The sequence below is a fragment of the Opisthocomus hoazin genome, chromosome 4 (genome assembly GCF_030867145.1).
Source record: "Opisthocomus hoazin isolate bOpiHoa1 chromosome 4, bOpiHoa1.hap1, whole genome shotgun sequence".
NCBI lineage: Eukaryota > Metazoa > Chordata > Aves > Opisthocomiformes > Opisthocomidae > Opisthocomus > Opisthocomus hoazin.
Genome location: NC_134417.1, coordinates 67021253 through 67036404, shown reverse-complemented (window position 1 = coordinate 67036404; position 15152 = coordinate 67021253). Strand labels below are relative to the sequence as shown.

The 15152-nt window shown below is 43.3% G+C and overlaps 1 protein-coding gene across 1 annotated transcript in view; it reads right to left on the bottom strand.

Moving 5' to 3' along the window:
* The window catches only part of SGCE (sarcoglycan epsilon), a 34073-nt gene extending 25630 nt beyond the window's left edge, over positions 1 to 8443 (bottom strand). The window contains 2 exon segments of the mRNA XM_075419326.1: positions 8274 to 8413; positions 8415 to 8443. Coding sequence (XP_075275441.1) covers positions 8274 to 8413; positions 8415 to 8443 — 169 coding nt within the window.
* Between the last annotated feature and the right edge of the window lie 6709 nt (positions 8444 to 15152).

The window sequence follows — 15152 nt, the reverse complement described above, 5'->3', positions numbered from 1 at the left end:
GCTTTGTTTATATAAAGACACATGAGGCTGATCGCCTACCCTTGCAGGCATAACCAATAATCATTTGAAAAAAGAATCCGTTAAAAACGGTTGTCTTCATCCCACACAGCTAGAACACAGCCTGAAAACGGCTGGACCAGTACAGCTGAAGGAGCAAGAAGGTTGATATGTGGTGAGGAGCAAATGATTACAGGAGACAGAAAGTAGCTGTGGAGCTGACAAAGACTCCATTGCAGAACTGCCTGCGAAAGCTCCCTCCTCACTTCCCACTTACTGTTCTTTTGTTCCTTTTCTTCTGTGATGAATAATAGATATATCAGCTGTTTGTATAGTTACATGCCAACTGAAAGAGGGAAGCAATCAGATGCTAGGAAAGGGAAGGTGGCCATAATAAACAGTCTTTTGAAATAATTTGGGAGCGAGGACTCATGTCAAACCCCAGTCAAGATATTATCATCGAGTTAGCATCTTAACTTCCTTGTAGAAACAGCAATATCAGAAACATCAAGTAGCAGTACCTGTGTACAGACACACCAGTTTGCAGGAAGATATGAACGCTTACTGGCAAACATTCAAAGTATGCAAATATCATTTACACTGGAAGCTTGAACATCTGTGGAAACTTCTGCTGACATAGTTACACCGGTCAGCTATTACATTACCGATACCGCATTCTCTGAACAGTATTTAGGAGGCGCGGCAGATCTGGCTTAAGCAGTAGTCAAGATACACAAATACTCAAATCTATGCATGTGAGCGAGTCATTTATTAATGATAATTTACAGAAAGCACCTAAAACTGAATTGAGGATGAAGCGTAATAAAAAAAATTACATGTACCATGCCAGTGATTTATCCAACTCAGCGCTGCATATGACCTTTAGTGTAAATTTTCCATAATTCTTGGAACACTCAAGAAATTACAAAAAGGTAAAATAAAGTTGTTCCAATATTTCAACAGGATGAGCTGGGCAATTGGAGGCTTGTCAGCTACAAATCAGCACCAAGCAAAACAATTAATGCAAGATGTGATTACTGAATTATTAAATGGAGAAGAGTACTATACTTATCACAGTCAACAAGGATTTAATGCATCTTTTCAGACGCTTTTGATAAGCCCACAGTTTTTTCTGATAAAGATAGTAATAACAGCATGTTACCCTTAGATATACAGCGTACCACCTAGCACTTTGATTGAGAAACTAGATCTAAAATCATTCTAGCATATTTAAAAGGAATTAAAAAAAAAGACAGGTTCCAAGACGTATTTTTTTTAATATACATAATTAGCAAGTGCGTTTGATTTGGGTTCACAAGCTGCGCTAGGTTTAGCTGTGGGGATTAAAGCGGTTGCTTGTCCACTTCTCCACCCTGCGCTGCATTTCACTGTGGAACTGGAAAAGCAGCCAGCGTGCCTGTTTTCGGATCCTAGAGTTCACAGTGTGATGTTTTAATATAAACATATCTCACTATCTATTTGAGTTCAAATGACAGGTGTGAAACGAAACAATTCAGGAGTACACTGCCCATTCAACAGCTTTCACCACAGACGTGGCAGTCCCAAGCAAGAGAACAGGGCTGCTGGACAGTTAATCTGTTATACGAGATTTCTAGTGGGCCTCACAAGGTTCTGGCACTGGCCTCATGCAATTTTACTTTTTTTATATACATATATATAAAATGACCTGGATGTATAATATATACTGATAAAATCTGCAGGTAAAAACAAAGGCTAGGAGATCGACAAATAATGGAGATGACATGCCACTAACAGTCTGCATTGTTTGGTAAAAAGGTGATCAGTGATGTACACTTCAATAGAGCAAAATGTAAATGCCCCCCCAGGAACAAAGTCAGCATGCCATACACACAGGACAGAGCACGCACTTCAGGGATGCTGAACTTTGATAAAAAACTAGGGACATGCGTCAGGTAATAACTGGTTGAACAGAAGCCTTCAGCAGATGACTGGTTAGAACGGCTGATAGGTAAACAGCAACATCAAGGAGGAGCAGGGAGATTTTATTTTTGTACTTGACACAGATATGATCACTGTTCAGATGCTGTGTCTAGTACTTACATAGAGCCTTCAAGGAGCATAATGACAACACGAAGAAAGCTCAAGAAAGATCTGTGAATATGATTAAGGATGACAAAAGAGGCCTTATACTACAGGATTCAAACTACACATTTTATCAAAGAGACAGTCTAGAATTCATTTGATCAGCCTCATACTCACGCTTAAAAAAACATTAATACTGTCAGGTTCTTCAGTTTGTTACACGTTGCCACAGTTGCTGGAGCACCCACCAGTGCTTCCAACAGCAGGAGCAACTCACACCTCTGTGCCCAGGACTTGCACATGCCTAGGTGAAGTACGTCTACACTGTTTTCTTTTTTCTTTAATCAACCTTTAAATTTTAATTTTCCTTAAATCAATATTTTTACTTTTTCCTTTAATATTTTTCTTTAATTGTGTTATTTTATAAATATCAATTGTTTACATTATATTTCTATTATTTTCTCCTTTCTTTAATTCTTTAATTTCTTTAATTATATTTGCATAGGTTTTACGTTAAAGTTTTAAGTATTAATATTTAACAGCAGAATATTTACCATAGAAGATACACACAACAATTTCTGCCCACCTCACAATCAAAAAAGGACCTAAGTATCGCAGACCAACTTCACATTCCCCACTCCTTTATTGCACTCTAACATCCACACACCATCCTGCACCCTTACCTATCCTCCTTGTTGCTTCCTTGAACCAGGATCTCAAGCCCACCTCTCCCACTACTAATGCAGCACACGGCTCCAGCTCTCAAAACCTGGCACTTCTCCTCTCTCCCAGACCTCTACCCGGGACCTGACCTAAACATGTGCTTGATACTTTCATGCCACAGACCAGGACCTCAGGCCATGCTTCCACTACCCCTTACTCTCTTCGCACAAAACCCTGCTCCAAAAAACTACCCTTGCACTCTTCTACCGCATATCCCATCTGGCTCAGAGCCCTTCCTGCATCCTGATCTGGAAGCACAGGTCCAGACACAGCACAGATTTCTGATGGGCTGCTGAGAACTGCAGAGCAGAACAGTCAGAAACTGACACCACCAAGGTGAAACCAAACATCTGCCAAGAGGGGACCATCTGCATGGAGGTGCTGAGCCCACAGCGCCCACAGCTCAAATCAGAGCTCGTACCCAGGCAGTCAGTGAGGATCCACTGGTGTCGGCACTGAGATACTCACCCAGCTGGCGACGCTGGCCACTAGAGGAGGCAGAAGTTGCATCACCATCTACTCTCCCTCCTCTTTCAACCTCCACACCCCTTCCTCTTACCTATTATGCAGTATGTAACCAACCATCACTGTAGAAATTTACTTTGAATTGAAGTGGATTCTCTCAGTGGAAATTCACATTGAGACTGGATATTTTCTACCACATACGATCCCCTTCAACCACAGCTACTACACGAGAAATAAAAATTAATTTGTGTTAGTTCTCCGTTGCGGTTTGCTCAGGTCCCTCTGCGCTCCACTTACTATAACTATGTGAAAGTTAATACCAAACCCAGAAATGCTTCCAAGCTCTACACTTACTCATCTTTGCTCGGGTAGGTAATGGTTTTCTACCTGTTTCTGAGCTATCCACTGATTACTGTAACATCTGAATATTTCTCCAAGGTCATTTGAGAAAAGTAACTGAATCAGGTATTTTGTCAGTCTCACTGTGAAACTGCAGCATTTGCATTCTTGGCAATGCTGCAGATTAACTACTGGGAGAGCAAAAGCCTCATCCTTTATTAATAGTAACATTTACCCACCACCCTTCTCCCTCCTGCAGGCCTGACGAGAATCAAATTAAATTAGCTTTTCCATGAAGGTGAGGAAAACACTGCTAGTTCCTGCAGTCCAGCCCCAAGCCCATAGTGTAACCAAGAGGTATGGGCAGGTCACCCTGTCAGCCTGCTATTCCAGGATACCCCCTACATTTCTGTCATCTCTTGATACAAATTATCAGAGTATCCCTGCAATTACATTCCAAATTTCTGAGGTGGCACTGATTTAAAAAACTGAAGGAATTCAGAAAAGTCACAAATTTCAAGATGCTGAGATTTCTGTTTGATTACTAGATTGTTCTTTAAAACTTCTATCTTCATGGCTTAGACTACCACTAAAAATAATCTACATTTAAAAGGCATTTTGTTGGTTTGTGTGGCAATTGTAACAACATTTAGGCACAGTCTATGTTTACGTAAACAAATTTGTTGGCATTACATAATGAGCCCCATAACTATGCTGTTAGCAAAACAATGTATGCTTTTGACCTAGGTAACGTGTTTGTGCTAATTCCAACACAGTAATACTTCTCAGTGAATACTGAAATTCATACCTTCAGCTCTCAATCTGTAGCACCCTGTTTCGCATTGAAAACAGTGCAGCAAGATAGTAATGAAAAACTCTTCTCAGGTTAGAGCACTTTTTGGTTCTACTACTTCTTGCTACTACTTGGCCGAAAAGCAGTTCAACTGATCAGGAGGGAAATTAATATGTGTTCTCTGGTTTCCTGGCTCTTCTCTTCTGTTTCTTTCAAACTGCTATGGAAGTAACCAGAACTAGCAACTGCCTCCTTTACTCTAGAGCTCTGCCAAAAGAAGGCACTGTACACTGATAGTGTCTGCTGTAAATTTATCAATATCTATTCAAGAAGAGCCCAAAAGCTGTAACAAAGCAGCTATTCTTGTCTAGGTCTGAAATTCTTTCTTCTTAGTTTGATTGGAAACAATTTTTCTCATAAAGAAAGGTTTTTACTTCGGTGACTGTAACTCCTGAAGTACTTTACTGAACTTCTAACCAAATCTAAAAACATTAAGGAGCAAAAATATGCCTCTCCTTCCATACTAAAAGTTATATGTCTAGAAGATTAATTCCTGCTATAAGCTGACTTCTTGTTGTCCGGCTTTAGGGCCTCTAAGATGTCTCCATGTAAGCTGCTTCTTCTGTAATGAAAAGCATACTAACAGAATGGCCAGCTTTTCCCTCCTGTAATTACCTATTCAAGCAAGTATTTACTGACAATAGATTTTATTTATTGGTCTGGGTCAGATTAGTACAGAGGCTTGACAGGCAACATCTTCACAGGCAGAGATTCGGAGCCCTGTACAAAGAAAACCTGTTTCTTTGCCCTTATGGTTGCACCCACAGAAGAAAAAGAGGCAGGTATACTACGGTATTAGTTTGAAAACACTGGAAGAGCAGATCATCCGCGACATGTTCTGCCTCCCTCTGCAGGGTACGGCTGAGAAGCAGAGCGCTGGCAAAGGCACTTCTGCTGCGAACAGCGGGACAAGTTGCAGGGATCTGGTTCAGCCTCCTCAACACCCGCCCTAGCCCATGATTTCACGGTTGTTTTAAACTAGCATTGTTTACAGCTCTGTGGAAAGGGGGGATTCCCAGCACATTCCTGGCCACCTAGCACACACCACTGTAAATGATCCCGTACCAGTCCTGGACAGTAAATTGATTTCAGTGAACAATTTTTGTCTGTGGGTGGATCAGCTGACCCAATTCACATTATCACCGTTTAAGTTACTCAGTGCCCCCAAGGGAAACAGTGAAAAATGCCTAGCTGTGGAAGGGCAGGAGAATGTTTTCTGGCAGCAATGTAGCTTTATGGCAAATTAACATGACCACCTAATCACAGCTTCTGAAGTGAGAACTAATGAGCTCCTTCCCCATTTTGACCCCTTTACAGGTAAGGGGGAATATGACTCCCCATTGCTCTACGACGCCCTGTTCCTGAGATAAAACAGGGGTTCCAGGGGCAACACAGGCTCTAATAACTAATTAAGTGTAGAAATATAGGGCAAAGACCATAAGATGGCCACAGCCATTCAAACAACATCTTGATGACCACTCTCTCTGTAGAAGCAGAATATGGGGGCAATCCATTGGTCTGCCAACTCTAGTATGGCAGACATCTCTACTAGTTTAATCTAGTAAACTTCTACCATGTCTGTTTCTGTGAAGCTGAAGTCAAAGAATGACCTAGTTTGTATCAGAAATGCTGAACCCTAAATGTTACTTCTCACAACAATGTCAAGTCCCATTTTTTCTAGCAGTGGGGAAAACGATCATTAGCTACTGTTTCAGAGTCTGTACCTTCAATTTGAGTATTGTATTAGGCCCCTAGGAACAAATGTTGGACTTTGGAAATCACTCTTATAGCCTTCAAACTCTTCAATCTCTTGAAATCCCTGGATTTTGAGTTAATGTTTTGCTATGAGGGGTAGCGGAGACACAAAACCCAGACCTGTGACAACAAACAGCCTCCTCCAAAAAGCCTTTATGTTTCACACATCTTTAAGAAGTGCAAAAATTACAAGTCAAGTTTCTTCTGCAGATCAAGTGCTAGAGCAGAAATGGGAAAAACTAATCTCTACTGGTGGAGGAGAACTCCAAGAAATCTACTCACAGATCTTGTGCTACTTCTCATGTTCCATTTTGTCTGTAAGATGTCTTTTGCCTGGTTAAGTAATGCTTCAGTACTGTAGAGTGAACTTAAGAACAGAATTCAAAAGAAAGGATTTTCACACAGGGCTGTAGCTCATCTCAGAGTCAGCAGTCCAGGCTGGAAGTTCTTTCACGTGGTCATAGTTAAGATGGCAAGCTCTGGGAAGGCAGGAGGATGCTACCATGAAAATAATGGGGTTTGTTTTGGGGTGGGTTTAGGGAGGTTTTTGTTTTTTTTTTAAACTGGGGTGGTGCAGGGAGAGCTCAAGTGAGCTAAATCACTCAACTTCTATGAGCTGTCTTGTATTGTACCTGAATTCAGACCAGAGATATACTATAAAATTCCATCTTGGTGAAGAATAAATGTTATACAGATATCACTTAAGAGAATTTAACTGAACTTCAGTTCACACTTCCTTTTTTGCATTAGTCTCAAACCATGTGTTATGCTGCCTTAACTAATGAAATCCAACTGAACCAAGCTTAAAAAGGTCTGAATTTTAAGTGGAAAAGTTAACACTAAAAAACCTTAAGATCTCTTCCCTTACCACGTAGCCTGGAAGGGACTTGTGGATTAAGCTCATAACTCAGCTTCTAGCAGCTCATTTCAGTTGGGGCTTTTTAAACATAATATCTTAGTTGATACTGAAAGCTTATCCTAAGACCATCCTAGTTCTTTCTTGGTTTCTGTCCCACAGCTCATCTTGTGAGAGGGAGCCAGAAGAGGCAGGAAGAATTCACACATCAGGAGAAAGCAGTATCTTTCATCTAGCAAATGCAAAGTTTTATCCTCATATTGAACAACTCCATGCTTAGGTGCTATGTGCACCTTTAGTATTCCCAGTGTCTCATGTCACTTCTGCTGTCAGTATCCTAACACAAGCATGGCCATATACTTAAGGAAGTATTACAAGTGTACCTAGATGTTATTCAAGAAGATATTGAGCAGATTGTTAGCTTTCAGATGACACACCACTGGCCTGTCAGGCCACCAAATAACCTAAAGAAATAGATTTTTTGCTGTTAACTTGTTTTTCAGGCAGCAACAGTCTCATGCAGGCAATTGTGGCTTGGCTGCTGGTAAGCGTTACCAGTCCGAAGTGCTTCGCTGTGAAGAACCTTGCGGGTGTGAAACCTGCCTGCTGCATGACAGCTATTATTTACACGCATCAGGGAGCGGGATTAAGACTTTTTCTGCAGTCTTAATGCTGACACAGTCGGATTCAGTGCTCGAGATGAGAAATTTTCAGGGGGGGGAAGATCCGAAAGAGACCCGCGCACCCCAAACCGCCCAGCCCTCGGGGACAGGCACCAGCCCTGTCAGGTCGAGGGAGCGGGGGAGAGCAGCGGGCGCTGCCGCCCGGCCCGGCCCGGCCCTGTCCCGTCCCCGGGAGCGGAGCCGCCCCCGCCATCCAGCGCCTCTCAGCCAGGCCTCACTACGGGCAAACCCGCTCCCGCACCGCCAGGCCTCGCCCCCCACCCCCGCCGGGCTCCCCTCAGCTCGGCGCCCCGCCGGGCGCGGGGCGCTCCCCCGGGAGGGGGGGGCTGCGGCGCTCCTCTCCGCGGTGGGGGAGACGAGGGGCGGGCAGGCCGCCATCCCCGCGCCGCCCTCGGGGAGTCCGCCGCCGCGCCGGGAAGCCGCCGGGACTGCGAGGGGCCGCGGAGCCCGCGGGAGAGGGGGGCACCGCGGCGCAGGCCGGCGGCTGCCGGCGAGGACCGGTGCCCGCTTGCCGCGGCGAAACGCCGCCGTGACCGACCTGTCAGCAGGAGGGTGGTGAGGGCACCCCCGCTGTGCGGCCAGGGCCCCGCCACGCAGCACCGCATCGCTCGCCACTCCTCCGCCTGCTGCTGCCGCCACCGCCGCCGCATCCTCCGCGCCGTGCCGGTGCCACCGCCGCCTCGCCTCGCCCCGCGGCGGCCGCAGCATCCTCCCCTCCCCGCCCTTCCCCGCCCCGCCGGCGGGCTCCAGGCAGCGCGCCTGCCCCGCGGGGCATGCCGGGAGGAGCCGCTCGCCGCACCCTGCCGCGGCGGCCATGTTGTGTTAGGGGGAGCCGGGAGGGCGCGGGGAGGGGAGTGCAGCTGTCCCGTGCGGGGTTCCTGGGCAGCGGGGTCCGCAGGACCCGCTTTCCCCTCTAGGCGGGGGCAGGCTGGCTTGCGGGCCCCTGGCAGGGTCGGGTGCCTGCCCTGCACCGCCCTGTCCCGCCGGGGTTCGGCGCTAGCGCAGGGAGAGGCGGGGGCAGCCGGCGGCGGGGACCGGCCGCGCTCGCCTCAGGCAGGCGGTGCGGCTGTGGCGGGAGCAAAGCCGTGGCGAAGCGAGGCGCGGTTGGGGCGCCGGGTGGGAAAGGGAAGAGAAGGGAAGGCAGCGGTTGTGGCACCTTGCCCCTGGCCTCTCGCAGCCCCGCGCCCTCCCGTGAGGCCGGGACGCGAGCAGCGGGGCAGGGCAGGACACCTCGCAAGTCTGTCTGGCCCACGCGGGTGCGGTGTGCTCTTGGGGGATGTCGTGGCTGAAGCCCTTGCAATACCAGTTTTCTGAACATCTTACTCCTGTTTAAGTCTGTATCCGTGTCCCACGTGTAAATGTAAGGGGTTTTTTTCAATGTCGAGCAGCTGTATGTGCAGCTAGCGGAGTGGGGAGCCGGGCGCCATGAGGGGATGGCCAGGGCCCAAGCTTCAGGCTCCCGTGTGCGGGGAGACCCGTCACTGCTCTTGCTTTGCTGGCTTGCAGTTTTGTGGGCTCCATTCGAGGTTGTATCCCATTCCCTAAGTCTGGTCTGATCATTCCGGGCTGTCTCACTTCGCACTGCCCACATTCTGGGCTGTCTCACTTTGCACTGCCCACAGCCACTTTCTGGGCTAACCACTGATTTTTGACTATCATTTAACGTCTCTGGCATATCCCAAAAGCTATGACAGTATTTGCTCTGATGTGGAAGCAAATCCTCCTGTGTAGGAAGAAATACAGTTCTTGGCAACGGTGATGTATTTTGCGGGTAGGTGTATGTATATGTCATGTGTAACCACTTAAGACACAGCGCTATGTAAATACGGCATTTTCTTTTAGGCAGCTACACTCAGCTTTCTATATAGTATATGTAAGAGTAGTCCGTGTACTACAACTACATGTAGAACCACATCTAGAGCTATTCATTGTTTAAACTTGCAATATCTTAGGGCAGTTATGCATCGGAGGGTAGATTTTTTGTCAAATACTTTGTAAATGTTTCGCTGTGTAGGCTGGTATAGAAATACATTTAAATAGGGACAAGACTTGGATAGAGAGTTTCTGTGAAATATTTACTTGGAATTGCAAAGAATGCAGTTGAAGATTTTTTTTTGCCTTTTACAACTATAGCCCCAGCTCAACAAATACATCTGTTTCTACTTTTATTTTGTCTTTCTGGTGGATTGTCATGTTCGATATTTGCAAATTGAAGTAAGTTCTTTCATTATCCATGGAAATGACCTACCGTCCTTCCTTTGTTCTGCATACAGAATTTTGATTTCTCATGAAATGTCATAAGCATTTCCACTCTTGCAAGCCAAGCGCATTAGCAAAAAAAAATGATTGTATGCTTTTGAGGTTTGGAAGGAAAAAACGTAGTCTGGCTTACTCAAATTGTATTGACCCTATTAAACTCTTTACAAGCAGGAGAAAGCTGTAGAAGACTTGACACAATCTGACTTTAGTCATTTTACAGCTCTAAATTTCCATTAATCCATCTCGTGAAGGGGAACTTTACATAGTAAGAGGCCCTTCAGTATTGAAGTTCTGCCTGACATTAAGGTGCAAAATATTCTGGTGTTTTAGACAGCCAGCTCATTATCCTGGATAAAGGATTCTTTATTCTCTTTATACTGAGACTTTCTTTCAGAATATATTCACATTTCTAATTTGACTACATAGATATTTAAGAGCAGAAATCGCACTCCTTCATTTGTCTCTGTCTAGAAGTATTCTTCTGTTTCATGGCACTTTATATTTCTGAGTAGGCTTGCTTCCACTCTGAAGTCATATGTGATTTTTTGATTCGTTCCTTTATGCAAACGTACAAAGCCATACAGGTGCAGCTATGCCATAACAATCTCAGATGGCTAGCTCATCCTGTGGTGGTAAAACGAGTGAGAATACTGGTAGCTTTCCAACAATTTTTATGCTACCGAAGTGTCTGATTTTTGTAAACATCTGTACTGTCGTCAGCTCATTAATTACCATTTTATTTCCAAGTAATGTCACGCTGAGGTGTTATTCCTATAGACACTATAAAACTGTCAACATAATTTTTTTTAATGTTGTAGCAACAGTGTAGTAGCGTTCAGTGCTGTCACCTCTGCATAGAAAGAAGGCTATGTTTTTCTAAAATGTGTTTGTGAGATACACTGCCTGAGAAGAAATGGTTACATGTCATTGGTATGTAAGCAAGTGCCACAAGGGCCTGCCTTGTCCCCCTGCTTCCTTCATAGCAGCCCTTGCGCGTGGGTGAGTATCTGTGTCTTTTTTGTTTGTCGTATTTTGAGGCTGGGATACCAAAGCATGCAGCACTGACTCAGCCCTGCAAGACAGACTTTGACTTGCCTGAGAAGCTTTGGGTGATGTCGTGCACTTTTTAAGAATTACATCCTTACGTTCATAAAATGAAGTGGACAAAACAGCTTGTTTGTATCAGCCGCTGATGACTAGATGTTAGTTAGAAATACTCCCGCTGTATTTCTTTCTCCTTGTACTGTAATTTAACAGACTGTCTGTAACAGAAATGAATGGAAAGGAATGCAGTGAAGAGACATTTTTACAGAAATTGGTCTGTATTCCATATATAGTACATTTGCTTTGGCAAGTAGAAAGCTGGCTTCTAACACTTACTGCAATAGTTTTGAGCTAAAACCTTTTAATTCTGGAGTATAAAACCTTCGTTTTTTAGGGATGCAGTAGTGACAATTACTGTTTCCCCATGCATTCTGCAGACTTGGTTCAAAGCTTTATTTTGCTCTTGAGATGCACTTGGCAGTTGACTTCATGCAGAAGGAACACCACTTAATCCATTTGCCTCTTTGTGTTTTAGAGCACAGGTGCTTCCAGCTTGATTATAGATAACAAACGCTTGCAAGTGTTCAGTGCTTCTGAAGATCAGGCCTGCTAAAAAAAACCAAGGAACTGTAGTCCTTTTTCTTCTTTCCCCCCCCTTTTTTTTGAAGGCACTCTTGTGGGGAAAATATTTCTGTATCTATATATAGCTTTTAGCAAGGTTAGCAACTATTATACCAAGTTACTATGTAAGACATAAAAAGGACAACTACAATTTTTGTTTCGCTTTGCCAGGCCTGAGGAGCTTATAACACCAGCTTTCATGACATTCCAAGGATTCTTACTTCTTTTGTACTTCTGTCTTTCTAATGTTTACTGGAATACTTTTGATGTATTAATGTGGTAATTTGTGACTGCTGTATACTACTAGTTTTTATGCAGTGTTTGACTACATGCAGCAATGCTGCAGGACTGTGTATACAACAACAAATTCTTCAAAATTAGGGTTTTAAGAATTTTAATATTATACACCCAACAGATGCATATTGAAACAAAGCACATTATTCAAAATTAACTTCCAGAGTTGAAAATAAATACTTTTTTACAAGCTGTGGTTTTAGTTGATTTGGCCCATGTATTTTCTCTTTTTCTGGATTTTTAAATGGTTAAGAAGAGCTCGAAAGACTGAATTATGTAATATTGTAGTTTTCTCTAGAATTTGGCATCGATTTCGGAAAATGCCATGTGTTCAGAGAAAGAAGGATATATATGTCCAAATATGGAAGCGGTAAACAAGAACAAATGAAAAAAAGAACTTGGAAGAAGTAAGAAGTGCCCTGTAAGTTAAAACAGCCCACAGGCACTTCAGTTTGCTGAGCCAGCACTTGTACAGCCAGTAGCCCTGTGTGTCAGTGACTCTGCCCTTACCATGGAGGTTATAGTTTCACATGTGCTGAGTAGGTCTTGTGGCTTTTCAGATGTGCTTTACCGCACCTGAAATATTGGTTCTCAACATTATAGGAGAGCTTTTATATGTACAAATGGCCCATGTTTGCCCCTCTCTCCCTCTTTAGGGCACTGTTGGGCAGCAGTGAGTGAAACAATAATGAGGTGTGCTTTGCTTTTATGAGACTTCCATTTCAAACATACTTGCTGCTGGGTGCTCACTGGTAGCCCATACCTTAGTTTAAAACAACAAAAAGTGTTGGCTGTGATTTCCATCACACAGTTTTTCCTGTAGTCAAAGCTTTTAGGGAGCATGCTGGTTCAACGAATTAATGTTTCTGTCTCTGTTTCTAAGGGCTATTCTCAAAAGATACAAAAATAGCTACGCAGTGGTAAGTTTGATTTTTCTCTTCTTACTCTGTATTGGGAAAGGCTGCATCTTACAGAATGACACAGAGAATAACTACTGTACATATACTGATTTTTCATGGGGGAAAACGTAGTACCAGAACCATTATCTGAATTTCCTAAAGTGTCTGTCTGTAGTACTTAGATTAATAGGCTACTTATTCCAGTACAAATATCTCCAAATTATTAATATTTTCATCATCTTTCTGTGAGCTCTGTCATTCCTAAATCTCTGGGTTTTAATTTGACTTAATTTCTTGTAAATTCTGCATAGAGAAGTTAGTCTGATCATTAAATTAGTTAAAAATTCTGAACTAATTCTTGTGTCTTCATTGTTCATCACTTCTTAAGTTATCTACAAAAATTGCTTGTTTCAGCCTTTTTTGTAATGCACATCAAGGCAAACCTCCCCCACCTGGGAAGGTAAGAGTGGGTGTCTGTTCAAAAGCATATGTGAAATACAATTATCAGAGTTAATGGCTGAAAAATGAGAACTTCTAAATTCTGTTAACATGTGGCTGCCTAAAGCTATGCACGTTTTGTGGATAATGTAACTTAGTAAGGTCCTCTTTACTACTATCAGAGGTCCTGCTTGTGGAAACGAGAATATTTATACTTTGAATTTCTTTTTTTTTCTTTTTTTTTTTTTTTTTCTTTTTAGCAGAGCATAGGCCCTGGAGTGCAGCTTTATGATGATGCACTCCCTGGATGCACAGAAGTAGCTCAAAAGGAATTACTAGAGAAAGCAAAGGGCTAGAAGAACACATTGGCAAATGCAAGCTGAGTAAGTAAATCCTCATCTCTGACAATAAGATTTTTACTTCTTTTTCCAGTGCATTAATGTCCATATCTTCTGCCTTGACCAAAGAATGTATTACAAAATTTGCTGGGAAGGGCTGACGTTATCCTAGAACCAGGAATTGTAGCAAATGTAACTTAGTACCTGTGAAATGTGATCTAGACTGAATGTTGCATGTTCATGTGCATTGTCATACGTAGGTCAAACTGTGTATGTCCATGAATTTAAATCCTTTATTATGTTTGGTGCAATAAATCAGTGGTGTTTTGGAGAAGTAGTTTCCATGTCAAGATGAAGTCTGTGAATAAATAGGGGGATGGAACACACCCAGCAGGAACTCTTGCAGGTGCCAAACCTTGGATGTCAGTATCATATTGGCCAGATTATGCAACGTGTGGATCCAACTTCATTATGAATTCTGAGCCCAAAGAAGCAAAAACATGGTCCAACACTGAACAAGTTGTAGTTTCTCATATGGGGGTAGTCAACAGCCAGAGCTTAAGGCAACAACTTTGAAAAAAGAAAGTTAATCATACATCCAAATGATGAATAAAGGAGGGTGTTGGATTTGTACCTGGAGTCAGTTCTTGCCAAGAGTGTGGGAGCTGCAGAAACACCTCAAAGGAGCAGAGCAAAAGCTTGTGACAGATGTGAGTGTTGTGCAGATTTAAGAAAATGGCTTGATGAAAATGGAATGTTTTCAGCCTGGAGGCATGAAATTTGAAAGTGATGATAGGAAGAAGGGCCAAGGTTTTCACAAAACAAAGAACAAGTTTTCTTTCTGTTCCAGAACAAGCTTTGCTTGGAGGAACAGTGAAATACTTGCGTGTTTTCTTTTAAGTAAGTATCATGTGCTCTCCAGTGTGTTTGTGTGAGGTATTACCTTACATCGAGAGAGCCAGATTGAAACTGACTGTTTAAGGGTAGCAGTTAAGAAAGTCTAAAAAAATAAAGAGCATACCACAGAGCACAATAATGAGGTTTGCAGCAAGGAGAACATGGAGGCTGGAAGGGTGGAATGCAGCTGTAGTTTCAGGATTGTTGAACGTGGTTCTGCCTAAACGGAGATCCAAAGGCGTGCCTTATCTAAACATATCTGAACTAATTTTGAGTAGTGCGGAGTTCATATGAAGGATCTTAGGCTACTTTTGTGTCTTGTATAGATGTGTCTTTGTGAGATGTATATTGGCTGAGAGCAGCAAACATGAAGATTTGTTCTGCAGAGAGTAAGTACCAAGGGAGCCAGATGTGTTTAGTTTTCAGGAGAAATGCCACAAATAAACAAGATTGTGCTCAGGTGACTGTTGTTTAACTGTCATGTCTTTGCATATGGAGTGCTTGTGTCATTTGGCAAGTAAGCCGTATTTTGTTTAGCAGAAGATAATTGTGTATCACTGTGTTGTGGTGGTGTCTGACTGGCATGGGAAGGAACAGCCTACGCAGTCTTGTTCTTTACTGCTTTCA